The following is a 27,055-nucleotide window of genomic DNA, read 5'->3' as shown; positions in this document are numbered from 1 at the left end:
CAGCTACTCTGGCCTTCCCTGTACCGATGGGCCGTGGTTGCCTTTGCATCCATCCTCCTGGGGGGCCACGGCCGGGAGAGAGTGATGGGAATGGGCTTGGTAGCTATCAGCCACTCTTGTTGGTAGAGTTGCAGAGGGCCCTGCTGCCGGGCTCCTGGCCAGGGCCACTGCCCAGGGAGGGGTCCTGCTGGCTTTGGGGTCCTGCCTAGTTCAAAGGATGCTCCAAAGCCGCTTTCCGTCAGCAGGTGTGTGAACATGGCAAATCTCTTTTATTCTTTCTCTGTTCATTATACACAGCGTTATATCTATATCTATACCTATATATCACTCTATATAGATACATATAGATATATATATTTACTATCTCTGATTGTCCCTTTAGAAGCCCTTTATGTGGCAATAGGCTTCCAGAGATGAGAAGAATATGTACAAGAGCCAGAGGAGGATAAAGAGTGAGGATGTGAGCAACTTGGAAGTCCGCGGCCCGCCCAGCTCACCTCCAATCTCGGGTCTCCGCCGGTAGAGCAGCACGCCCACACTGATAAAAGCAAAAATGGTGAAGAGGGTGACAGAGAAGGCCAGGGTGCCGGGTGAGACTTGGAAGGCTTGTCCGTGCGCTGCGTGGTAGATGGCCGCGATGGACCAGGCCACCCCAATGCCCAGGAAAACGTTCACGGCATTGCTCCCGGTGACGTTCCCAATGGAGGCATCTGCATACTGGTCCTGTGTTGCTGCTACTTTGCTAGCAAATGTGTCTACAAAGGGAAGGCAGAGAGAAACCCTCAGGAAACAGCCAGGTAAGGAGGGACAGCAGCAGGCAGCTTGGGGACAAATGTCAATGGCATCACTTGGGGAATGAAGGTAGTGGGTAAGGGGACAGGGTACAGCCCTGTCAATGGGCACTCCCAAGGAAGGGCACATCTGGCCAGAGCCAGAGTGACAGTCAGGGTCCAGAAATGCCCAGGAGGGAAATCTCAATGTCTAGAAATATGGGGCTTCCCCCCATATGGCCCCAGATGCCTCACAGTGCTTCAAGCAAGAGACAACACTTCCTGGTACTACACTGTGTTGGCCCCTTCTCCCACATCCACTAATTTGTTGACTTGCAAAAGAACTGAAAAGCTTGGAAAAGCTCTGTGGGAGCCACAATGGTTTGCATCTATCCTTCAGGTCCCCTGAAGTTTTGTATTTGTGTTTCTGTGTTTGCTTTAATGTCTCTCCAAAACCTTTTGCCCCACTAAAGTCCAGTGTCTTGTGCAGTCCCTGACACTTTGGTAAACAAGTAGTCATCTTTCACCCCTTAGGGAGGAAAAAACATGCAGGTATGTGCATGCTTTCCCAGGTGCTCCATCAGCTTTAATACCGGTGGCAAAAGAGCTGTGATAAAACTCAGCTGGCCTTTTACATGGCAGATCTTGTGTTGAGTAGACCAGCATGATGCTGCTCTGCACCTTAGGGAAGTTCTGATTTTACATCCAAACCCACTCTGGCTCTGCAGGGGGGATGAGCAGGAAGGGGGATTAGCATCTGGGTTTTGTCCAGGTAAGCACTCTCAGCTGACAATGAGAAGATGAATCCTTAACACATCTGCACTCCCAGATCACCTTGGGTACAGGCAGTGGAGTATGGCTCAGAAAAAGAAAATGGTGAGGTCAGATTTCATGGTTTTTAATTCTAGAGAGTTTCCTTTATGCTCCTTCCCAGTGGGGCTCCAAGGTGAGACATTGAAGCGCAGCCTGGCATGAAGACCCAGTTTCATGTAACAGGAGGGGCTGGGCACCTAAAAGCACAGCGAGAGGGGCCATTTGCAGCAAAGAAGTCAAAAGGCTGCTTTATTTTTTAAATAAAGCTCCCACGGAAATGTATCTGACTGCTGAGGGAAGGAAAAGGCATTTATCCTTGTTCTCAGCCTTCGTCACGGTGCAGTAATGGGACTGTGGGACAGTGCTGATGCCTCTGCAGTGCTACAGCTGCCACTGTGGGAGGAGGGATGGGGCATATCTGGAGCACACTGCCAGCCAGAGTGTGGAAACAACCATGCACACTTCTGCAAGCTCGAGCAGTGCTTTTAATGCAGGGAAGGCCCCTGTCAGTCTTGATTTTACTGCATGTTTGTCTGATGCCTGTCTGCCTCCTGGAAAGTACCCTGCACCTCCCCAGTGTGGAGGATCCCAACTAGCACCCAGCTAACATGACATGTCCGCTAGTTCAAACAAGAGTAGCCAAATGTATCCTAAAAAGAATTCTTAAATGCCACCTTTTGTTGACAAAAGCAGGATGGAAGATTTTTGCTGTCAAGGGTGTGAGACAGCCCTAAAAACCTCACACCTAAAAGTGCCAAAGGTCTTAAAAAATGCTCCTTCTTCCTTGCCCATATCTGTTCTTCCTTTTCACTCTGCTGCTTCTTTTTTGGGCTCTGATAGCATTTGGATAATTTCAATATCTTCAAGCACCCGAGTGCAATCACCGGAAGTCTGGGACTGGCGAGGGAAGGTGTGACTGACGTAGGGGTGGTGGTCAGGTTGGTTTAGAGCCCCTTGTGTGGGAACCAGGCCATGCCTGGCCAGCACAGCCCATGGAAGAAGGAGAGTGAAAGGCAGAGGCCCTCTCACACAAGCTGACACTGGACTTCCCACAGCAATTTCTAGGGGACTGAATTCACATCCTAGTTCAATCCTCCTGGCCCATCTGAGACTGACAAACAACTTCCACATACACTTCAAATCTGTTCTCAGGGGTCCTGCAGAGCACAGCCGAGGACCTCGCTGTGCCCAGCTTTCCTAGCCCAAACCCAAACACAGACTGGGCAGAGATGGACCTTTACAATAAACCCTGCTTTTGTCCTTACCTGGCACCGATGTCCCCAGTGCGACAAACACGACTGCAGTGACCGAGTCCTTCAAGCCAATGGTGCAGCCGAAGTGGGATGCCAGGTCGCCGATGAAAGCTGTCAGGAGGCCAATCATGAGGATGGAGACGACGAAGCAAGCCCAGCCATTCCAATAGTCTGTTGGGGGCACGAAGGCAAAAAGGACCTTCCAGAAGACGGTCAGAAAGTGCATCACGTAGTCAAAGCAGGAGGGCAGCTTCTCCTCCCCACATTCATCATCATCATCATCTTCCCCTGGAGAAAACCACCAGTGCCTGATTAGACTTGCCCGTCCTGGGGGATGTTGGGCAAAGCTCCTGTGCATATTGCAGCCCCCCAAATGCCATGTGTTATGATTTGGGCACTAGAAGGCCTTGACCTCCAAGTATCTTATTTTATGGGCAATCATCACAGGGCTTGACAGCCTTTCCTGGCCCCTTCCCACGGCACAGAGAGGCCCTCCAAAGGCATCGGTCTCGAAAACCAACCTGCACTTCAGAAAACACAGAGCCTCATGCCAGCACCTCTGCCTGGGTTTAACCACCAGATGCTTTCTGGGACTCAGCCTCTGCTCAGGAGCCCTTTCCCCAGAAGACGTGGGAAATGACTGGCCTCATGCTGGCTGGAGCCGGTCGGAGTGGGTAAACACACCAAGAGCAACATGTGCCTCATGGAGACTTCCCTAAGGAAGACCTTTTTGAGCTGCTTTTCACAAGCACCTGTGATTGCTTCCAGCTCTCTGGAAAGACAGCTGGTTTTGGTGGCTGCTGAGCTGCTAGCTCTGATGCTTCACCTTTTCTGCAAACCTGGATCCAGCCATGAAGAATACCTGCCCTAAAACCTCCCTGGTCCATCACTACTGTCTTCCCTGTTGCATTTCCCTGCCTCTTCACATGCCTCTCTATGAGCTCTGGCTTGCCCATTCCTTTCGGTCTGGTCTGACCAAGGTCAGTGGGCACCCCGTGCCCATGAAAACATGCACGCATGCATGCCCCCAAAGGCTCTCGGGGAGTTATGCATCCACAGCCATGCCCCCTGGACATGCAGGCTGGGCTTGTGCCCAGAAGCTCTCCCGTGGGTTGCAGGGAAAGAGCTCAGCAGACATCAGACTGTCCTGGCCCCCTACCCTGGCTCCTTGGCCCTCTTCTCCTGGCACTGGCCCAGCACATCTTCATCTTGTTGGTCCTGGCTGGGCCATGGGGATCCAGGCAGGTGTCTTGGTTTCTCCCTTCCCTGCTCCAGGCATTGGCACCTCACCTGTCTCTCCAAAGCCACTTGGCATCCAGCCTCCAGGGAGTCCCCATCGTGAGAGGCTGACCCCACCAGTGAGACCCTCGGGGCTTGTGACCTCCTGCCTGACTCCAGCAGATCTGCCAAGGCACCTTGTGAGCCCACTGGCCAGCCTGTCCTCTGAACAGGCTGTGTGGTGAATGCGGAGCTCCTCCAGCCTGGCACAGTGCACAATGCCAGAGTTGTGGCACAGTCAAAAACTCCTCCAGCTCATGCTCAAACAACCCCTGGGCATGAACGGGAGGTGGTGCTTTCCCAATGAAATCAGTGGGAGCCTTCCTTCTGCCCTCAAGGAACAAGGATGCGTTTTTAAGTCACAGACATCGGGGATTCCAAGGCCATTGTGAGTTGTGTTAAAAGACATGCCTTGCACTAAGGTTGGTGATTTGTCATTGTCTTTGATGCATTTTTTTCCGTCCAGGGATGTGGACTACCAGATCTCCCTGCACAGCTGTTGGCAGAAGCTCCCTACCATGGGGATGACTCAATGTGTGGTCCATCCCCACAAGATGGCATGACTGAGCCTCGCCCTCCTTCCCAGGAAGACACCTTGGGATGGTGGAAAAAAGGGGCCAAGTCTCAGAGCAGCCAAAAGCACCCAGTGAAACCTAAGCCTCTGCTCTACTCCACAGCAGTGGGCAAGGGAACAAGGGCCCACGTCGCCAGATGCTGGGTTTAAGGGGATGATGGCTCTGTGCGTGGGAAAAGCTGCTTCTCCTGGCAGCCACAGTACTGATCAGCTTGGCATAAGCTTTTGAATGAGACTGTGCTGTTTTTATCTGCCCCACTGCTGGCCAGGGTGAACATTCCTCCTTTCACATCTTCCTCCACAATGTAGATGTTTGATTGAGTAACAAAATGTGTAAATCCTCCCACAGGGAAAATAAAATGGACTTGCTGTATGCTGTGTACAATTATGTGGGTATCAATTAACCCCACATTCAAACGGTGGCTCCATGCCATGACAACAGAGTTACTGGGGGAAGCTGCTGGTGAGCTGCTTGCTCTGTTGCTGCTTGTAACAATAATTGCTTTCTGCCTCATCACAAAGGTGGCAATGAAAAGTCAATTGGGGGATCAAGACATGGCATCCTTCCTGGGAAAGTGAAGGCCAAACCGTATGCACTGAAGTTTCGCCTCTTGGCTATTCCCCTTTGTGGTCCTGCAGAGAGTGCACGCAGCACACGGGAGCAAGAAAAGGAACAGGCCCAGGGATCACCCATATTGTGATCATCCTCAAGAGATTTGGTAACCTATAAGGAGAGTCAACCTGCTCTTCGTTTGGCCCAGCTCCAGTACATCTAAACCTTGCACTCTGTTGGCATCCTTGGGGCTTTCAGCAGAGATGCAGCTGCAGGGGAGAGGGAGTCTGCAGGAGAGATGGAGCCAGTGAGAGCAAGGCAGGAGGAACATCTAATACGGACATCTGTCTGTACACAGGGGACATAGGGTCTGGGGTGAAGCTGGAGGTTGTTGGGTCATCAAGATGATTGGAGCCTGGAGGATGTTGCCTATGGGGAAGGAGCTGGCTTGGTGAATCAGGAAGAGAGGAGGTTGGAGGAGACGAAGCAACAGCCTACAGCAACGTGGAGGGCATGTACGGAGAGGGTGGAGCGAAACTCCTCTCTGCACTGACAAGTGATACAACAAGGGGTAATGACCACAAACTGCAGCTTGGATGGTAACATAAGGAGAAACATCTCCTCCAGGAGGGTGGTGCAGCCCTGGGACACATACCCTGGCTGATGGACGTCATCTTTGAAGGTTTTCAATATAAATATTGGCTAAATAAAGCCATGACCAACCAGGGAAAAGTCTTACTCAGCACCTTGTTGGGGTGCAACTTTGCACACATTGTTTGTCTTCAAAGCACCTTTGCAGATCAAGACCAACACATAAGATCGAGGCAGTGGGAAACTTGATGCCTCTACAATAACTTGATGGAAATTTCTGTGTTGCTTGGCTTTAAAGCTTCAAACTGACTATGGCAGACACAGTAGCTAATTGGTGGCATGGTGTTATTATTTTGGCACATATAAATACCCTATTCCTGTGCATTGTTGTGGAGATAATGAACAGTTTTTCAGCCTGGGAAGCCTATGCTGGCCTGTTCTTTTTGCTCATTGCATAAAGGCTGTTACTGGCAGGATACACTGTGCCGTGCTCACACTGTAATTTTGCAGCAGGTATTTTAATCCTCTCCCAAGCTGCATGGCAGCACGACTGCCATGGATCTAAATCTTTAAGGAGGTGATAAAACAGACTGAAAAATGAACATGAGTGCCACTGTCATAACACTCATCCAGATCTGTCTATCATTTTGTTAAGCAGCAATAACATCTCTCTTTCGAGGAGCTGGCCAGATCCTGTGAAGGTGACTTGAAGTGCAGAGTGAGGTCAGATGGTGACCCAGGGGTGCATTCAAGAACAGGCTCACAAACTGCAGGATGTTTTTGCTGTGGAAGAAACTTTATGGGCTGTTGGGTGCACACCAAAGGCAGCTATGGATGAGAGGCTCTAGCTCAGCCCCGTGGATAGCATGGCACAGTGTGGCACAGTCTTGCCTGCACCTGTACCGGCCTTCTGCAGACCTGACCCCCTGCTGCTCCATCGCTCAGCCTCCCTGCCAACATTGCCGCCAGTTGCTCATTGGGTGGGAAACAGGGGTTTAATGTTTCTTTTCTCAGCTGAGATGTTACATTTTGCAGTGGGAATGTGTGACTCAACTGCTCTCCATGGTGGGCTGCAGGGAAAAACTTAAACCCAAACTCCAGTGTTTGAGGCATTTTAACTTGCTCAGTGCAAAACTTAAGGAGCTAAATCCTTGCAGAAAGTAGGTCCAGAGCTCAGAGACAAACTACTGTTCCCCAGCTGCAAGGGACAGCTCACGTCCACTGAAATATGCCACATTTATTAAATGTTTGTTAATCATCCTGTTAGCACTGATGGTGGCTGTATATTCAAGACACAGTGGCAACGGGGCTTTCACATAACTGCAGTCTTTACATGTGTCACAGAGATGGGATCCAAGTAGCAGTGATTATCTTTGCTTTAATATGGGATGCAATTAAATAATTGATTCTGGCATAGATTAGTTTAGCCTTATTAGCTACAAAACCTGCAGCAAGGATTGTCTTGCATGATATGTTCATGCTGTATCCGAAATAATGGGACGCTCTTGGCTGGAGGCTCTAAGAATAACTATGCTACAAGAGGAGGGATCACAATCTGAGGAGATAGCTGCTGCACAATGTCCCGTCCTCGTTTTCAGAGGTGGAGGGTAAATGCTATGGCCATCACTTTTAATTACTTTGTGCTGGGCAGAGGTTACCTCTACAGCAGAGCTCAAGGTAGGAAGTGTGAGTGTTCCCCCATGCATTTCAATGCACAATTAGCCAGATGAGCTCAAATTGCTTTCCCCAGTGATTCAATTTAAGCTGGTTGATTTTGTCTATTAAGGCAAAATTAGTGTGCATGCACGCAGCCCAGGCTGGGCTGTGAGGCTGTAACATCTAGTCAGTGAGTTACAGTGTCTCCAGCTGTTAAAACCATGTCGGGAGGAGACCTTCTTTCTTTCATCTTCCACAGATGTGGGAATCATAGAATGCTTTGGGTTGGAAGGGACCTTGAGAGGTCATCTAGCCCAACCCCCCTGCAGTGAGCAGGGATTGAACCCGTGAACCTTGGCATTATTAACACCACGCTCTAACCAACTGAGCTAACCAGGAATGCTAATATAACCTGTACTGGGCATACTGGTAAACATGGCACTGGTGCCTGTGTGAACAGTACAACAGGGCATTGCTGAGGGAAAGGCAATTCTCCAAGAGAGGGAAGATATGATCAGATATGATCTGATATGACCACAGGTATCATGTGCTGCTGCAGCTGTAACTGCTGAGCCATAACCTCCAGCCACAGCTGGCTGGAGCAGCAGGAGTTCCTGAAAACAGGGGGTCAAGGGCAAATTTTGGCCCACAGAGAGGGGGCTCAGGGGCTGTCTTCAGGGCTTGGCACCCTCGCTACCGCGTTGTCCTCGCCACAGCAGTATGGGGGAGCACCAGGGATGGGGAGAACTGCTGCTTCACACCAACATCATTTATGCTGCTCTGGACTTAAAACACTGTGTTCGCCTCCCAGATCTCTCTTACTGAAATGACTTTTCCCCTCTGCCATCTGGTAACAGACAGGGTGTTTCTTTGCCAGGTGCTACAGACACACTGAATGCAGGAGGTTTCCTACACATCAGACAAGGTGATCTCATGAAAGGGTTTAATCAGCTCTCTTACTTATGCAGACCCTGTAAATAACTCTGCCACCTGTTTTGCCTCCTGCTGCTCCACTACGGTCTGTATTACTGACATAGCCAAGCTGAGACATGAATGAGGTTGGTTGTAATTCACCTGGAGCTGTGGTCCAAACTCACCCGCACTGACAGTAATAGCCTCAATAAACTGCTCCCTCCAGCTGTTTGTGCCAACCACCAGGGCCAGGTTTGTCTTCTTAATGAGCTTGTCCACCGTGTTCTGTGGATGGAGATGCAAAGGAGAGAATTAAGGGCTATCGGGCTGGAGATGCTGGGCTAAAACCCACCAGTGCTAGTGCTTACAGCCATGCACTTATGGAAAAAGCTTAGTAGATTTTAAGCTCGGGTCAAGAGCCCCAGCAGTGAAAGCAAATGTAAGTACTTGCAATTCCCCTCGCTGCCGCTTTTGAAACTGCTCATGATGGGAGTTTGAATCATCTCAGCGGAGGTTTAACAGCAAATAGTGCTGAGGTGCCACGGCTCCTGTTGTTCCCAATGCCTTGGGAAGAATTTTTACTGGGCTGCTTCAAAGCACTAACTGGGATTTGATCAAGGCCCATTTGTGGAGCTGGGGTCTACCTCTCTGTGCTGCTCACGAGCTGGAGCTGAGCACTGGCAGGGAAGGTGCTGCGGCAGCAGCAAGTAGGAGATGCCCCTGGGCAGGCAGCCTGAGGGCTGCCCGCATGCTGTGATGCCTCAGATGCACACTGACGGCAGGCAGCAAAACTGTGGGAGGGAGGCAGCCACTACTGTGACACAGTAAGGGTGGTCCGTTATTTTTCATATTACAGAAAAATGGAAAAGATAATGAAATGGCCAGTTTTCAGCTCTTGGTCTGGCACACACATTCATGGCAGCTTAGCTTCACAACCATTACTTGCATTTAGGGTATCAGCCTTTTGCGCTGGGAGTCCCAGGCTCGGGGCTCACTCAAGACCGCCTGTAAATAGGACCTGGGTGTAGCACATCACTGTGAGAACGAGGTTTATTTTAAAGCAACCTGCAGCATTTTGGAGCCCAGTCAGCTCTTAGGCTCACCAGATTGATGTGCTTGTATAATAATAATAACAACAAACAGTCTGTGAGTGGGAGAGAAAGTCTGGGATCATTCCCCAATGACCATGGCTGTGGGCTAACAGACACAGTGAGGATGTAGAGTGTATTTTAACCCACTGCCATCTTACTGGAGTGAGCCTCACTTTTTCATCATGCCTTGGCTCAGCCACCCCTGTGTCCTCAAGTGTCCCCTGGTCCTGCTCTGAGACCTTGTGATGCCAGGAGCTGCTTTTCTTTGCTGCAATGCCATTAGCATGTGCTTGCCAATGCTGTACAAACCCAAAAGGAGGGTCCCCAGCTGGAGGGGAAGAAGAACAGGGCCAGAGGACGCAGACAGTACCTTGAACTCATAGGATTCTTCAATGATGATTTCGAGTTTGGTGTGCTCCCCTAGGACTGGGCGCCCCATCTCTGCGATTCGACGCTCTTCCTCCTCCTTGCTGGTCAGTGGCTGCTTTTCTTCGTTCTCCTCTGCAAAGCAAAGAGCCCGTTGGTAAGCCAGGTGCGGCTGGTCACTTTCTGGAGCTGGCTTCCCATCAGAGGGGGAGGTCAGGAAGCCTCTGGGTGGGAGTGTGAGTGACAGAGCAGCTGAGAAGGAGGAGGTCATGGAGCAATAGACAAGGTAGTTTTGCTGGGAAGTGCTAGCAAGAGGTCTGCAACTCGTCCAACCTCAGAAAGAGTCCAGTTCACCCTCAGGGCTGGGGAATAGCTTATCACCTGGTACCTGATAACTCTCCCATCTGGATGCTGGGAAGGGACAGATCATCACTAAGGCTGTGCTATTTCCCAGCTCTCCAAGTCTGCATTGGGGCATAGTCAGGACATTTCCACCAGCCTGTTACAACCAGAGAGAGCTGCCAGCAGCCCCAGGGCTGAGACAGGTATGAAATCTTAGCTCTGCCTCCTTCTGAGCAGGGCTTTATCTTGGGGAGGGGGCTGGCCGCCAGAAAGCATGACACTCCTGCTGCGATAGTGGGGCTGGAGGAAAGAGTGCTGGGCCATACAGGTGCAAGGACCCATCCAGAAGGCATGGCCTCGCCCCACACCGTGAGAGAGGAGGCAACTGAGAGACTACAAGAGCAGTGGCGTAAGTCTGCACCTCCACTGGCATCTGTGCAACCTTTGGGGCATGGGGATCTCAGGCAGCATGGATTTTTTCACTGTCCCTGTGCCAACCCCCACTGAGCTCCCTTCCAGTCCACCCCAGGGATAGGCAGAAGGACATCACGGCTAGGTCTGGAGATAGGAGTTAAACTGTCAGTAGGCAAACACCCCAGTCAGTCCATGTTAGACCGCCACGGCCCTTGGGCATCACGCTGTGGGTACCTTGGACGGTGACCACAGTGCAAAGAAGAGGATGATCTCTAGCCTGGACCTTCCTGAAGACAGGTTTGCCTATCAAAGCAATCAACAGAAGATCAGCAGGAGGGACTGTATGCCCTGTGCAAACTGCCGCTGTGCAGTTAGTAAACTCTACTTCTACTTCACACGGGGTTAGTGTTGCTCCCTTGTTGGCTGCCCCTCGTCTGCACAGGTGGCACCACACTACAGGAAAGCCCTTCTCCTCCTGCTGGTCAGAAGGACCAGCATCACGGCCAGAGGCTTGTTAGTCTAAATTACTGTTTTCAGGGCTCCTGAGGGGCTGCTCTGCAACATGCGGGACCTGGGACCTTCTCCCTCTGCAGTGCTCGGCCTAATGATGGATGCACAGCTGGCTAATGATGGATGATCAAACTTTGCTGCCAGGTCTTGCTGGTGAGAAGGGCAGGGGCTGCGTGCCTGAAGCAGCCATGGGGTCCCACACCTCCCACACTGCTTGGGCACGCTGGCTACTGCCTGGGGAGTGAGGACAGGCTCCCCGTGCCATGCAGAGCCCTGTGCACACCTCCTGTGCAGGTAGCAGGGAGGGGAAGGCTGGACCAAATGGAGAAGACCCCCTATTCCAAGAGATGGAGTGGGGCTGCCTGTTGCTTCAGGGGTGATGGCTCACCCTCCCTGAGGAGGGGGTTAGGTGTGTGTGGCAGGCAGAGCACTCTGTGAGAGGACATGGTGTTAGTGTGACCGGCTGGGGCAGCAGGGGCTGCGGCACAGAGCCTTCTTACCCTTCCAGAGTTTCCCTCCAGGACAGAACAAAAGCAAAGAGGAAACCAAGAGGAAAGAGCAGGGTGAGCATTATGGCCATTAAGAGTAGGGAAGGGGAGGGCAGGGGGAGAGCAGAAATCCATACCTGTGATGGTGAAGCCACCTACATGAAACCAAAAATGAGAGAGACAGAGAGAGACGGGATTAGCATCAGCACAGCAACATGGACACCCTGCAGCCCACAGGGATGTGGTGGTCCTTCCCTGCTCCACAGCCGGAGACTGTGGACATGGGGGGCTGCTCCTCAACACACACCCCAGGGATAGTGCGGGGAGACCTGAACACAGGCTTTTCAACCCCCATCTGCAAGCCTCCACCCTCCAGTATCTAATATATGCCGCGGAGTGGGTAAAACCAGTGCGAGCCTGCCCTGGGGCTGGGGGTGCTTTGGGGAATGAGGGTGTCTTTGCTTCCCTCCCCAGCAGTCCTATCTTGGGGATGGCTAGCAAGGAAATTCAGAGGCTGGGTGGCGTCTAAATCTCCCCAAGACTGGAGGCAAAGTTTGCACTGTCTCCTCAAAAAAGATTGGCCAACTTTCCTGTCCACCCACAAGTATCCCTAAATTGCCAGGAAATCCTGTTTCTGCCATGCCAGTGTAAGAGGTGATAGGTTAATTTGCACGGCGCAGGTTTGTAACTTGGGGTGTTGGCAGGTTTACTATGGCTGTAACAATGTCACTCCCAATAAATGCTCCTCACCACAGTGGGTTACTGCTCATTGACAGTGACTTTGGGCCTCTACTCCAAGGAAAGATATGGCATTAGATACCTGAGCTTACTTAAATAGTGCTGACCACCCTAAAAGAGAATGTTGTGAGCAAAGAAAAATGTCAAACAAAATCAACTGTCTTCCGAAAGTACGCAGACAAACTAGAAAAATGGAAAAGAAAAACAAATGCGCGCTTACCAAGCTCATTCAACAACAGGGCTGTGAAGGAGACAGAGACAAACACAGAAGAAGAAAAGTAAATGAATAATGAAATCAAAAGGGATATCCACAGAAAGACTCCAGATCCCAGGGCAGAGATTTCAGATCTGTAAAGCTGCAGGATATCATTAGTGTTGAGAGAAAGACACTAAAACTAAAGGAACAGAAACGTTTCATGGGATTGTGGATTTAAAATAAAAACTATTGCAAACATGGGGTGGATATGGGATTAAAAGGCACACTCCAAAAATTCATTTTCCCCCTTTGAATTGTATGTGCAAGATCTTCCATTGGTCTCAGAGGCAGTTCTGCCCCGGGGGAGGACACAAGACGTCCCATGTACAGCGGCTACTGGCTTTGACCTCCTCCAGCTGCCTAATGGAGAGCAATAGCTCCAGCAGGCAGCTGTGCTTCTGGCATATATGAGAGAAGAAAAGTCTGTGGCAAGACTTGGCTCAAGGATCTTGTCACTCAACATTTCAGGTCTCCAAATGAAAAGAAAATGCCTCTCCCTTAGCGCACCGGTGGGTCTCTGGCCCCTGAGGCGTGCACCCCACCACAGCTACGTGGCCCAAGGGTGACATTTCAGAGATGCTCTTGTCTCCAGGGTGCCGAGCACACAGCTTGCCCCACCTCGCTGCCTCTCATACAAAACCAAGCACAAAACACGAGTTAAAAAAACAATCATTGCATGGCCAAAGCAGGAAATAGCATCCTTTAAAATCTTGAGTTGCCTTCCAGCTAGTGAGTTTGCAAAGCTGAGCTTCCCTCAGGTTTCCTCAGTTATCTTTGTGATCAGGAAGATGAGGAACTTTCTTTCCTTTTCATTTTATTTATAATTAAAAATTTCAGCTGGGATCTAGTGAGTTGGTACCACGATTCTCAAGCCTGGGGCCTGGAAAGCATGTTTGCTCTTGCTACACTTGCAAGGTTGAGCCCACACTGGTCCCTGTGAAGATGGGCAAAGGCGGAGCCGCTGGGTTGAATTGTCCATGTGTCACTTTATCCTGGCAACACCAGATATGCTCCATAGATGCCACTGGCACCATTTAATGATACAAATCCCACCTGCAGAGCCTGGGCCATGCCAGTGTGTCTGATTTTTTATCACTGCTTCTGCTAGCTCGTCACATAAACCAGCAGGAAATCTGATGGAGGAGACGACGCAGCTGACCTAGACAGCACCTGTGCTGAAGGGGAATGTGGCATTGCTGCTGGATGTGTTTTTAGCCTGAAATACAGCAGCATGTCCCCACTCAGCGTGGGGACCGCTGGGGGCTCTCTCTGTCCTGAACAAATAATATATTACCACCCCATGCCTGCTGAAGGGAGAGCTTATGTCCCAGAAATTAGAAAGCAGCTCCAAGGCAGACAGACCAAATGCTGCTGTCAATTTTTTGCAAAGGCTTTAATAAAGGTCTGTTGTAGGGCAACTAATTATCTTAAGTAACTAAAACTGCTTCTTGCTCAGCCACCAGTAGTGCGCAGAATTAGCTGTTGACATTAATTTTCACTTAATTTCCTAGCAGAAAAAAAATGCATGGAAAAATAAGTGAGCTCTGTCATTTTGGGAAGGTTTGCAGTTGGTTTAGAAATGTGATGAAAGATGAAATTGTTTTTATTATTCCTGTGAGAAGCTATTATCCAGTGCAGAGCCATGAACCTTCATTTGAGTATAATCTGATTTCTCCTAGACTGATTGCATCTTATGGTATTACCTGCTTGTGTTGTGATTCTCAGCTATTTTCAGATCCTAGTGCCATTATAAAAAAGGCTAAAATTACTGCTCTGGCCATGCATTTTATTTCAAGTGAAGGCTATTTTATCTTCTGATAAAAATTATGCAGCGTCACCTTTTTACTTCTCGAGACTGAATTTTCTACTTGATTAAATGAAGGTGTAGCTGCAATGTGGCGGGGCAGCGCTCTCAAAATGTCTCTGGGGGCTGGCGATGCTCATCGTCCCCTGCCTGGGTGCTCTGGGCCCTCCTGGGAGTGCGTCTTCCTCCTGGGAGGCCCTCGTGAGTGAGACGGAGTCCTCCCAAAATGAAAGAGGAAAGAAAACAGAGCAAAAAGGTGCAGTGGCCAAGCTTTGAAGGAGGGAGGGCAAAACGGCTGGGAGCCAAAGTGTGAGGAGAAAGGAGTGTGAGAGTAGGGAGACACAGAGAAAGCGGACGGCAGCGTCTCGAGAGCTGGTCTGGATTTACTCTCACACCTTTCACTCCTCGTCGTAGCCACACTGGATCCCCAAGCACAAGGAAGAAACTGCACTGTTTTTCATACTCCTCACGGTCAAGTACTCTAAGGGTAATGAATTTCCTGTGGGAACACAAGACAAAGGCAAACACAAGATTGGCATCACACACACATGCAGTTCACGTCCACCCGGGTGCTGTGGTGCCGGAGATGGTCGGGTGGGGGGAAGCGGCTGCACATCCCTCCTGGGGCGTATGGGGAAGGGCAGGAGCATCCCCATCACCCGGCTGGGGTTGGATCTTGGTGGGCTGGGGAACAAATGAGTTCAGGGGGGATGGGAAATGTCCTTGCTCCTGCCCTTTTCCATAGGCGTTGGGGATGTGTCGCAGGTGCCAGGCATGAGTGAGCCAGACAGGGACACACAGGCTGGGCTCAGCCCCGGAGCACATCCCCCACCTTTCTTCTCACTCATCTCCACCAGCCGAGGCTCCCCGATCTCTAGGTAGAAGGTCTTGTTTTTCTCATACTCCTCATCATCTATCACCTTGATTGATATCGTTTTGCTGGAACAGAGAAGAAGAAATAGAGATTCAAGAGTAAGGGGGGAAAAGGGAGGAGAGGAGACAGGGAGAGGAGGAGGAGGGTGGAAATGGCAGGAGAAGGGGGCTGCGGACAGAAAACAGTGGGTTTGGTAGCACAGGCTGGAGGGGGCAGCACAGCCGAAAGCAAAGGGCAGGAGCTGATGGGCTGAGCTTGCCTCAGGATGAGCACAGACCACAGGGTCAGAGCACCAGCAGCTCGTAGGGTGCCATCTACCCCAGAGTGGCCAGAGGCCATGGCTGGACATGACGCAGCCTGGACCAGCCTCCCCCAGAGGTGCCTCGGCCCAGGGGTGGCAAGACACATCCCTTTCCAAAAATCCAGGGTGCAGAACAACGCTTTGACAGCTTACACAAACTGCATAGGCTCCTGACCACTAGGAACCAGCACAGACCAAGCCCCTGAAAGCATGATGAGCTGCTTAAAGCAGCCCCTGCACACGGAAGAGGCTCTGTCTTGCCAGGCACAGCAGATCCATGCACAACATCATGATCAGCTGCTGAGTTTGCACTTTGGAGGCTCCAATTTACAAGCTCAAAAGGGATGTTGGAGTTAGGACTTTTTCTGTGGAGGGAACATATGGGAAAGACATTCTTTCTGGTTAGGGCAGGGTGAAGGAAACCTTCACTGATGGTGAGATTTGACCTTTCTATTTTCCTTTGCAAGCAGCACATCCTTCCCCAAGCCCCGAAGGTTTGGTTCTCTCCTGTTCGACAGTCGTGCAGCAAGTCTCTCTTCTCACATGGCCTGGGGTTGCTGAATTTGTCCTTGTGGCATCAGCAAGGCAAGTCCAAAGGCAGAACCCCTGCTCAGAGCATGGCCACAAAGCACACACCACAAAGGGTGAAAGCCTCACAGGAGGCTGTGGCCACCAGCACAGAGATTTCCTCCTTGGGGCACCCAACAGAGTGAAAATTGAGTGAACGAATTGCTTTACCAGGGGAAAAAAATAGCACAGAAGAAGTTTTCCAGCTCTTTTCAGGGACTCACGTAAGTAGCCCAGAAACAGCCAGCTGAAAGCTGCTCACCAGAAGGTGAACCAAGCCCCTGGGGTACAAGAGGCTAGTGCATGGGGGGGAATACTGTGGTCTTTCCTACAGTGCAAAGCCCTTGCAAAGTCAAGATGGGGGGCAGAAATCCAGCAGCCCCTGCTCCTGCCCACAGCGCCCTGCTCACTGCCATGCGTGCATGGCATTGCTGCCAGGACAGGACCTCCTCCTGGCTCTGACCTTGTCCCAGACAAGAAATAAGAAGGCAATAACAACAAGAAATAAAAAGGCAATGCAGTGACTGTCTGCAGCCCTCTGCTTGCTACCGACCTGCTGGCTGGGTTTGCTTTTTCCCCACACTTGATGGCACCGCCCTCCTGGGAATGCTCTTGCTTAAACAAGCTTCCCAATCGCTCTCCCCCTGCCCAAGACTGTCTGCCTTGTCCTTCGAAGAAACGCCTCTTGTCCCATCCCCGGCTCCTCTGCTCCTTCCATGGGCAGCCAGCACAAGTTGGAGCAGCCCTGAGGCTGCTCTAATATATGACCAAAGAGGATCTGCTGTTCCTGGCAGGTCCCAGCACCAAAAACCCATAAACATGGAAGAAAGCCACGCTCTAGGGGAGTGAAATGCAGGCCATGGTGCTGTAATTTCTGGCTTTCTCCCCTCCTTGCATGTCTGTGCTGCCACCCAGAGCTCCTCTGTTAAGCTGACAAGTATTTGGCAGCAGAGTCGACATTTTATTCCCATTCAGAGCAAACACCACTAAGCACTTGGAGGAACAGCCAGGATGATTTCTTGTGCTGTTTGCTATGAGTCAGAAGTGTATTAAGTTTGCCCTTCATGCTTATAATGAAAGCATTTACTCAAGAGCAAGCGATGGCTGTGAAAAGTGTAACAATGCAGCATGGCTCAGTGTAATTGTATTTTATAATTAATATCTGTAATAATTTGTTCTGCGCATAATTATTGCTGCAATAGGATTGTACATAGGAAAAATGGTTACCAAGCACGCAGCTGATCTTGCTTTGCATTGATGAGTTAGGGAATATTATTGTGTATTAAAAAACTAATGAAGGATGCAAAAATGCTTTCAGCCAAGCTATCAAAGAGGACCTGACAGAATTAACAGAACGGCACAATTTCAAAAACATTACTGACAAAATCAGTAATTCTCCTGACAGCTCCCATTAAAATGTACACTGCACCCTGCCCCCAGGTATAAAAAAAAAAGCCTTTCTCAGGCAAGTTAATTAAAAAAGCTGCCTTCATCAGTTCTGAGGGCAGCAGAGGTATCAAGACGTAAACTTCTAATGGGTGTGCTCTGGCTTGCTGTGTGTAGCATTCCTCAAAGCCCCACAAAATAATACTCTCTCACAAAAAGAAACATGGATGCCAATTAAAAAAGCTGTTCCTGATGCTTAGACCCAACACCAGTAGGACGGCCTTGAATAACGTGGCCTTGGGGCTTAAAGTGCTGCTGCCAGCAGGTGCTGCTCTTATGCAGTTTTCCAAGTGATCTTTCTCGGGTGCGAGCAAGTGCTCTGTGTTGGGTAGACATGTGCACTGCTGCTGTTTCTGCTGTACAAGGTTGTTGGGAAAAAGGGTGGGAGGAACAAATGACAAGTCCGCTTTCTGGATGAATCTCCAATCAGCAAGAATTGCTGAGGCAAATTTGTCCCTGGGATGAGACTGCAATCCTGGAGAAAAGGATTTCCTCCTAATGGTGTTTGAGATCACATCTGTTTGAGAAACAGCAAGTATGTGAAAATAACACAGGCTATTCTTAGAGTGTGCCTGATCTCCATCACACTGCCTTTTGCCTGCTGCAAAGCCCCTCTGCAGGGCCCTGCATGCATATGGCCATGCAGCAAGGTTTGATCAGTGGAGAAGGAGGAGAATCAGGCAACTGCACAATTTGTCCTGCGTTAGAGTAAGGACTGCTTTCTACAGTAATCTGGGATGTGCACTGATGACACCTTGCTCTTGCTGGACCCTCTGACATGGTCTCCACTTCTCACTCCTCTGCCAGGCAGAGATTGCTGGACAGCACAAGCTGTGCTGATGTGAGCAGCATAGAGCTAGCGTGGGGCTGCCTGTGCAGGCTGTGGATTGCAGCCCATGTTCCTGGTGGCCTCACCTAGTCCTGTGCTCCTGCTGTCCAGTTTTGCAGGCCTGCTGCCTGCAGTCGTCTCTTTCAGAGGTACATGTTGCTGTGTGAGGCTGATTTTCTTGCAAATGGTGCAAATGAGGCAGAACAGGAGTGCCTGGCAGAGCCAGGACAGCTTGCTAAGGCTCACTGAGCAATGTGGGCTGCAGTGCTGAGTGCAGTAGCTGAGACAGCTGCCCCTTGGTTTCCCTAGCTGAATACAGTGGGATGAAGTATGCCAAGACCTAAACTCCCAACAGTGCAACTGCATACTGAAATTTGCATTTAAAATCAGTCTCTCTTGTGGGTCAGGGGATCTTCCAGCACAAGAGGGGTACTGTATAGCACCCTGAAACCCCCACTGCTGAGTCACTGCAGGGCCAGAAACCAGGAGTCCCAAATCCATGAGACAGATGGAAAAAACAGAAGATTAAAGCAGCCTCTAAACCATTACACATTTTCTTCATCTCATGCGAATCTGTGGTCAGACTAGATGGTGTTTCCAAGCTGTCCCTCAAATTGTCACAGAGGTCTAGAATGAGCTTTGATTTGGAGATGAAAGTGGTGTTTCTGCCATAATCTAATCTCTCCAGGAGCTGGATATTTAAGCCTAACACTCAAGATCCTGTGAGTGTGCAACACTAGAAAAAGCTGAAATATTTTTTTCCTGCCTTGTCCCTTGGTCACGCTGCAGGACCAATTTCTGGAGCATGTCTCCAACAGATTTGGGTGCATGGGGCTAGAGGTCCCTCTGCTGAGCCAGGCTGTGTGTTGGCCTAAACCACCCGGCTTGGCACACCCCCTGCCTTCCTCCCTGCCTGCTGCAGGGACCCCCAGTGACACCATGGGGCAAGTTTGCAGTAAACCACTGCTGCTCCTGGGGTTTTCCTTCCATTGGTGTTGAGTTCATTTTGCCTGAGCTAAAGAGCCCTGCTCTGGCATGAAGGCTGAGGACATCCATGGCACATCCAACTGTACCAGAAATTGCTCTTCCCTGAGTCTGTAGCCAAGGCAGTTGCTGAGGGAATGAGTTGTATCTCATTTCCATGTACCAGAAATCAAAGAATAAAACAAATCTTGCAGAATTGCAGCTCCAGCTCTTCTCCTCTTGATGACAGCCAGCAGCAACAAGAGTATCTTCATGGTATCTTCATGAACACGGCATACAAATCTTTGCCTTTGCTCCAAGCCCAATGATCTCCATCATGATTTAGTTTTCGTTTCAAACCATGCTATTTCATTTGAACTGTAAAGGTCTTCTAACACAGCATTCCCACACAACCCTTAGTTACAATACCCCACGGAAAAGTCCTCTTGGCAGGTGATGCTCTAAGGATGGGACACCAAGGGAAGAACTGCTATACCTGATCGTACCCAGTGGCCACCCAGCACAGCTTCTTCTGACAACTGCCAAGAGCACCTTGGAGTAGGAGGATATATGAGGAGGATGGGTATCTAAACAGTATGTTCAACTGATGCTCTGTCAGCCCCCAGGTATTTGTGTCTCAGGGGTTTCCTAGCTAGACCAGGTTTCTATGTATTCTGCAGATTTCTCCCATTGCCCTTTGAGCTTCGGTAAGCTTTCGGCATTTGCAGTATCCCATGTGCCAGGGAGAGCAATGTGATTGCTAATGCCAGCTCAGTGTCATGGACAGCAAATAGCTGCTCTTGGGAGGATGTGTACTTGGCACAAGCATGCCAGCCCACCTGCGTTTTCTGGGCACATCTCTGGGAAGGGCAAGAGAGAGCACCCACATGCCTGCCTGCAATTGACCCCAGCAGGGACATGGCACTAGGAGGACAGGGCTGAATGTCCCCTGTCAAGGGGCAAGCAAACTGGCTTTGTACAATGTCAAAAGCAGGGCAAGAAGGGAGCTAATGCTTAGAGAAAATGCCAGCTGGGGAAGGCACCGTCTGAGCAATCTCATGCATGTGCAGGGACAGGTACATATGTAACGAGCTAGCAACAGAGGCAGAACAGAGACCAAGAGGGGAATATTTCTCTACAAGTATTTTTTTGTCCAAGGCCACATGAGAAGATGGGTGCAGCACTGGGAAGAGGTGTAAGGAGATGGGACTCCCAGCTCTTCTATCTCCACTAGCCTTTTCTCTCTTGTGGGATCAGATGGCACCAGGTAGGTGACCACCTACATGGACCTTTGCATTCATTTCAAAGCTGAATATCTGCACAGTCATGGTGCAGCAGTGGAAATCCTTAATATAGTCACAAAAATCCTGCCATTCCCAATCTACGCTGTACTGCTTAGTTTCGTGAAATGGCAGAAACCCCACTCATGACTCAGACAAGCGACCAGCACTGCAAGGACCAAGGGAGCTTGCTGTTTCCAGGGCATCAGCAATCACCTCCAGAGAGATCCAGGCAGGACATGCTGGGGACAGGGGACATCCTCCAGGGCACTTCTTGACAGGGCCAGATCTCCAAGGAGCTGAGATGTGTCAAGTCCAGCACTCACTTCCTACTGCTGCTCAGATTCAGCATGGTGAAATGTGGTTTTCATTGCTGCACAACACATCTTACAGCTCTCTTTTGGAACTGTAGTGATGCCTTTTTAACACTGCTTTATTCTCTTTTTTTTTTGGGTGAGAGAATGAGGCCAGCTACCTCCATCCTTGGAGATGTTCAAAGTTCACCTGAGCAACTTGCTTTAGCTTTGATGTGGGCCCTCTGAGAAGAGGTTGCACCAGAGACCTTCTACTCCAGAGACCTTCCAACCCAGAGACCTTGCCTACCTCAACCCTGATGTGCACCTAGATCAGAGATCTTGCAGCTAAGAAAGCATCATTGTGCCCAGATCACCCATGAGCTGGAATAGCTAAGAAGTACTACATGTAGCCAGCAATGGTGTCCCCAGTGGGCCAGGAAAATGATCATCTCTAAACATACAACCAACCAACTGCTACAGCAGTCAGTAACTAGCTTGCCCATGAGAACATGACACGCTGTCACTGCCTGGGCAGGCAGACACTTATTCCTGAATCAACAGAGGGAACAATGCGCTTATGCAGCTTGTCACCCATCCAGCTTCCACTGATCACCCAGGAGAACTACATGAAGTAGTTGGAGGACTTTCAACTGCAGATTCAGTTACAACATCCAGGGTAAGCAGTTGAGAGTGGAGTCCTGTTGCCTAAGCCTGGTGCTGCCAGCCTTGACTCCCCAACAGCAAAGCACTTCCAGAGGGTCAGCAATCACAGTGAGAGAATAGCCATGAGGCATGAACGTTCTGGAGGTGACATTTCAAAGCCACATCCATTGGTGCTGCCTATTCCAGCCCGCATTCTCAGACTCCCGCAGAAAGCTGCTACATTGAAATCTCATACATCTGCTTGTCAGTCAGTCATTTAATTAGCTAAAGTTAAAGCTTGCCATGAGACACAGGCATGTGGCTTTGGTCTCTTTGCATCTCTGACAGCACTGACAGGGCCTCAAGCCCCTGCAACCTTTGAGGAGGCTCACCAAGCAGATAAGGCCAGTCAGGGAGATGGAGAGCAAACTGTAGTGAAGGTGGAGATGGGGAGAGAAAGAGCTGCCTGTGGTTGGAGGTGTTCGTCCCTGTGTGCCTCACACAGCTCATGTGAGCACTGGGCACCAGGCAGTGCCTGTGCAGAGAGGCAAGCGGGCTGCTGTAGCGGACCAGGTGCCGTGGGGCAGAAAGCTCTCAAATCATCATCAGGCCTGGGCACCACCAGAGCCAGTGGCCAGGGCCATACAAACTGCCACAGCAAGGAGCCTGGACCAGACCCCAGGGCACGGCTGGACCCAACCACCAAGAACAAGGCAGCTCTTTCAAGGCAGCTGATGGAATACCATCTTTGTAAGATGTTCCATGAGTCACCCATGCAGGGTCCTTTGCAGAACCAAGCCTTGCTGACATGAAACACCTGCACTTAATGAAAATTTTGCCTGAAGTGTGCTGCAAACGTGTCATGGAGAGCAACTGAAGCTAAGCCTGACACATGCTTTGGGAACTGTGGATGTGAGCTGATCTGATACGGCAGCTTGGTTTGCTAGTCCAGAAGCCCAGATCTGCATGTGGCTGCACAGTCCAATGCCTACCAAAACCAGGATCGAGCACACTAGCCTGGGCATTGCAAACAAAGGGAGCAGGAACTGGTCCCTCGATCCTCCCACCACTTCTGGAGCCAAAATTCATCTGGCTGCTCTTATTTTCTTTGTTGCCCTCCAACTCTTTCTCCAAGGCTTGATGAATCAATCTTTGTAAGACCACAGGGCTGTGTTGTCATTTCGACGGCTGCATAAACCAACCACTCCCCTGGCCTCAGGATGCATTAGGTTTAAATGACAACATACGGCTCAAATACATAATGCTGGCCTGCTCCAGAGCATCACTACCAGGAAAATCCTGGAAAAGGATCCAGCCTGCTCTTCCTTGGCCTTGCAGAGACACAAGATGTGGGAGGTGGTTTGCAGAGACAGGAGGACTGAGAGTTGTTGCTGCTCGAATAGGTGGGAGATGACAGGCCCAGCTGATGCTCAGTGCCTCAGAAAACACTTTTCAGGAGCGACAATTGCGAGGTAAGATGATTTCACATGCTAGACTGAATGTTGCTTGACACTTTTCTTAGGAAGACCATATTGGGCAGGACTTGTCAGACCAGAAATGCTTTTCTGGGGAATCCTTGATGGCTCTGATCTGACTGTGAATTTTGCACTCTGGCTAACATACTTCTTCATTCGTCTGCCAATGTCACATTTTGCAAGGGGCCAGGCAAAGATGCATGGCACTCTCTTGATCTGCCCCAAAATAGGGCCTGAGCCCGTGGTCATGTTTAAATGTTTCACTGTCCCAGGACAGCTGAAGGTGTGACCTCCCCTTCCCATGGCCCTGGATGTGGTAACATGAGGACAAAACAGTGTTTTGCAGTTCTTTCCCAATCCCATTGCCATGCATGTCTAGTGATGGTGATCCACAGTCCTTAAAGCTCCCAGAGTGCCTGCTGGAGGCAGGATCACTGTGGGATCAAACAGGAGAGACTCAATGTAGATCAGTATCTGGATCTCCAAGGACAGCATGCACAAACAGTGCAATACAAGTGACAGTGACTAGGAAGGAAAAATCATTTGATGTGGATTTGCTCAAAACCACCCCCAGCAGCAATTGCTTAAGGCACCTGGGAAAGCAGAAATAACTTCTCCCCTGGCTTTGCACAACCCTGCCCATGCCAGCTAAAAACTGCCATTAGTCCCTAAAAATTCAGCCTGTGCTGCAAGCAAAGGATTGAATGCCAAGGGCTCAGCCCAGCCCAACATTCTTGCTCAGTATAAAACCCTGCAAATCCCATTTCTAAGCCTGCAGGGTTCAGAGCCAAAATCTGGCATTTCCCCCCATTCTGCCTTTCTGGGATTTTCTTCTTGTGCCTGGCTGGTCAGTCAGGTCTTCAGGTAATGTAGGCAGGTAATGAAGGGGACAGAAACTCAGCTCCAATGTTTCATCATGCTCCATCGGCAAGATTTGCCCTGGTTCACAGGGAGCTGGGATGCATCTGACTCCTGCTATTTGCTGGCTGGCCCCATAGGTCAGCCCTCTCTTTTCAAGACGCTCCACCAAAACTCTTGGAGCAGTGACCCAAATGCAGGATCAAGGCCTCCTGATGGTGTTGCAGAAATAAGCACTTCATCACTATGTTTATCATCCTTTGCCTAGTGATGCAAGTGACTGACTTCAAGACTCAGAAAGTACCTGTGACTGAACCATTTTGTGCTGCGTTGCTTGCACCAGCATGCCCTACTGCTCTCAACAGCTTCTGTGCCAACTTGGCAAAACATGTGTGCATGCACACACACATGCACATAAGTTGCAGTCAAACTGCTGAACAAAATGACATCTGCCTCAACACGTGGTGTGTGCATGTGCAGATGTGATCTGTAGTTGCAAGCACAGCATATAGCAAACATCCTACCTGCCCTCCCTGCTGGGGCCCTGCTGATGCTAATGGACTCCTAAGCTATGGAAAAGGCTTTTGATCTTTTATGAGCTTGTCGCTAAGTGTCACACTGAACTTTTATTAGAAGAAGTTGTAAGTAATCTCCTGCCAAGGGAGGTTCAAGTGCAGTGTTCACATGTTAGCAATCTAAATGACTGGCTGCAGAGTTCACTCCTGGTTCAGACTCCCTTTGGCAAGTCACCTGTGCTGGACCAGTATTGGGGGTTACCTGACTCTATAAAAGACATGAAAACCTCTGGGTACCAGCATATGAAATGCTGTTGTTATACAGGCCTGAAGCATCAGTGATGCTCATTTCTGAAGACCATAACACAAGCCGTGAGCCACACCCCCGTGCCATGCAATACTGTCGCTATGCCACAAGGCAAGACCTGCGAGGGAGGCGATGCAGAGCTACCCAGGGATAAGGCCAGCAAAAACAGAACAGGCCCCATAAAGTACTCCCCACCCACCCCCAGAGAGGGGCTGCTGCTACGGCAATGCTGCCTTAAACAGTGACAATGTTTGGAGCATTAAGTCAACAAATGACCCCAAAATCTCACCTCTAAGTTCTGCACTAAAGGTGCTGCTTGGTGTTTTCACATGGCCATTCCCATCCTTTGGGGATGGCTCTGGCCAAGAAAGAGCATGTGCTGGGGTTGGGTGCCAACACCGGGTTCCCCTCTGCCCCGAGCCCAGCAAGACATTACAGGGAGGGGACAAACTTGTCCCCAGGGCTTGGCTCTGAACATGGCAGAGCAACGGGGAAAGCTGGCTGCCTCTGAAATTTGTGTCTCTGAACACCACTTGTTTTCAGAAAGAGGGAGTAAGCGCAGGAGCTGATTTTACCTCCCCTGGCTGGAAACAGCCAAGCCTTCAGACAGTTTGGGAGTTGGTTTATTTTCTTCTTTCCCCATTCCTTTCCAACAAGTTGCTTCTCCAGAGGGCAGAGGAAAAAAGTGTGCCAGTGGAGAGCTAGATGGGACTTTTTCCCTGTCTTTTCAAACACCTCCAAGTCTTTTGGAGCTGCTAGTACTTAATGCTGATTCCCTTGCAGAGACCTTTCTGACACTGTTCCAAGAAGACCAGAGGACCCTAATGTCCTTGGGTTGCTGCATCCTGGCAGAGGTGGGCGCTAGAGGATGTATGGGGCTGCGGTACCGAGTGGAGGGTGCTGCTGCAGCAAGGAGCTGTTCCCCATCCCTGCCGAAGGGTTTTGCCTCTCCAGCAGCTGCAGCATTCTGACAAGGGCCACTCCAGTGGTGTTTCCCTGCTGCTGGACACACTTGAGGTTGGGAGCACGTGGGCAGTTTCAAGAGCCAGCATTCACACTGCGTGACTGACATGCCGTCTGTTTACTGCCAAATAGATTAAACGTGAAATATGGCTCTCTCAACTGAAACTCTGTGTATAAAAAACATTTGAAAGAGACACCAGGCCTCCCTAGTGGTACATGGGGTTAAAGCCTGTGGTGGGAGCAAAAAAGCAAACACATATTTGCTAAGGATCCCTCCCAGTGCTGAGATAGGCAGGAAACCAACCCTACGAGGAGGATGAAAAAATTCTGCTTCTGTCTCCAGTTACCAAGGAGATTGTTTAAACAAAGCTAAAATAAGAGGAACCGAGTGGCCAAGAGAAAGGTGAGCATGGAAGAGCACTCGAGTGCCTTGTGACTCCCTGCGATGGGCTTGAGCTTGGACAGCAGTTCTTCCCCTCTTCCTGGGGGAAAGAGTCCACTTTTCAGTTTACATGCACCTGGGGGAAAATGGCAAGGAGCATTTAAAAATGTCAGTACAGAAAAGTCCCTGCCCACAGAGGCCTCAGCCGCTTGTCAGCCCCATTTATGGCAATCACAGCAGCAGGATGCAGCATTTGGTGCCCTCAGCCTAGACCTATCTTTGTGTGTTCAGGCCATCAGAGAAGACCTCCCTGTGGGAGCAAACTAAATCCAGCTATATGTGGGGCTAAAAATGACTCCCCTTTGTGGCCAGCTCAGCAGCTCCAGTCCCTGCCTATAAGCTCGGAGGACTGGCAGATATATAGAATGCTGGATGGAAAATCCTACTGCAGAGCCCTGTGGACACACACATGCTGGATTTGCTCCTGTGACAAAGGTGAGAAGCTGAAGCCTGCCAGATTATTTGCAAAGACAGGGTTCTCTCAAGCCCCACAGGTTGCACACCCCACATCAGGTGCTGCACAGGGTTGCTCTCATGCTGGAAACTGCTAATGTTACGTGGAAGCAGTGATTCCAAAACAAACCCCAGAGCCTAGGAGCTGGTTTCCATCCCTCTGCAATCCTTAGTTCAGACAACAAGAGAGAAAAGCTCCCAGATGCCATTTCTCCAGCTGATCCTCATATCTTACACATGCCCATCCGGATCCCTGATGCCCGCAGGGCTTTCAGCTAAAGGCAGAGCATGTCAAAGCATTTGTTATTAAAATTGCCCATGACTTTCCACTGTCGTAGAGTCTGTTTCAGTTGCTTGATACTTTGCCAGATTTTAGCCATTCAGACTGAAATTTTCCATGTGGGGTGGCCACTGCTGAGGGAGTTACGAAAAGCC

The 27,055-nt window shown here is 50.2% G+C and overlaps 1 protein-coding gene across 14 annotated transcripts in view; it reads right to left on the bottom strand.

Moving 5' to 3' along the window:
* Window positions 1-378: 378 nt before the first annotated feature.
* The window catches only part of SLC8A1 (solute carrier family 8 member A1), a 105,099-nt gene continuing 78,422 nt past the window's right edge, over window positions 379-27,055 (bottom strand). Inside the window, exons 2-11 of one of the 14 annotated variants that reach the window (XM_009481195.2) lie at window positions 15,242-15,348; window positions 12,570-12,590; window positions 11,749-11,766; window positions 11,611-11,618; window positions 11,185-11,194; window positions 10,848-10,916; window positions 9,862-9,992; window positions 8,586-8,685; window positions 2,849-3,124; window positions 379-755 (exon numbers count right to left, since the gene is read on the bottom strand). In XM_009481195.2, the coding sequence (XP_009479470.2) occupies window positions 379-755; window positions 2,849-3,124; window positions 8,586-8,685; window positions 9,862-9,992; window positions 10,848-10,916; window positions 11,185-11,194; window positions 11,611-11,618; window positions 11,749-11,766; window positions 12,570-12,590; window positions 15,242-15,348 (1,117 nt within the window). The other 13 variants (XM_009481196.2, XM_075706966.1, XM_009481197.2 and 10 more) reach the window with 13 other exon arrangements.

The sequence above is a fragment of the Pelecanus crispus genome, chromosome 3 (genome assembly GCF_030463565.1).
Source record: "Pelecanus crispus isolate bPelCri1 chromosome 3, bPelCri1.pri, whole genome shotgun sequence".
In the NCBI taxonomy this organism is placed as follows: domain Eukaryota; kingdom Metazoa; phylum Chordata; class Aves; order Pelecaniformes; family Pelecanidae; genus Pelecanus; species Pelecanus crispus.
The sequence above is the reverse complement of the archived record's forward strand: the minus strand, read 5'-3'. Positions and strand labels throughout refer to the sequence as shown.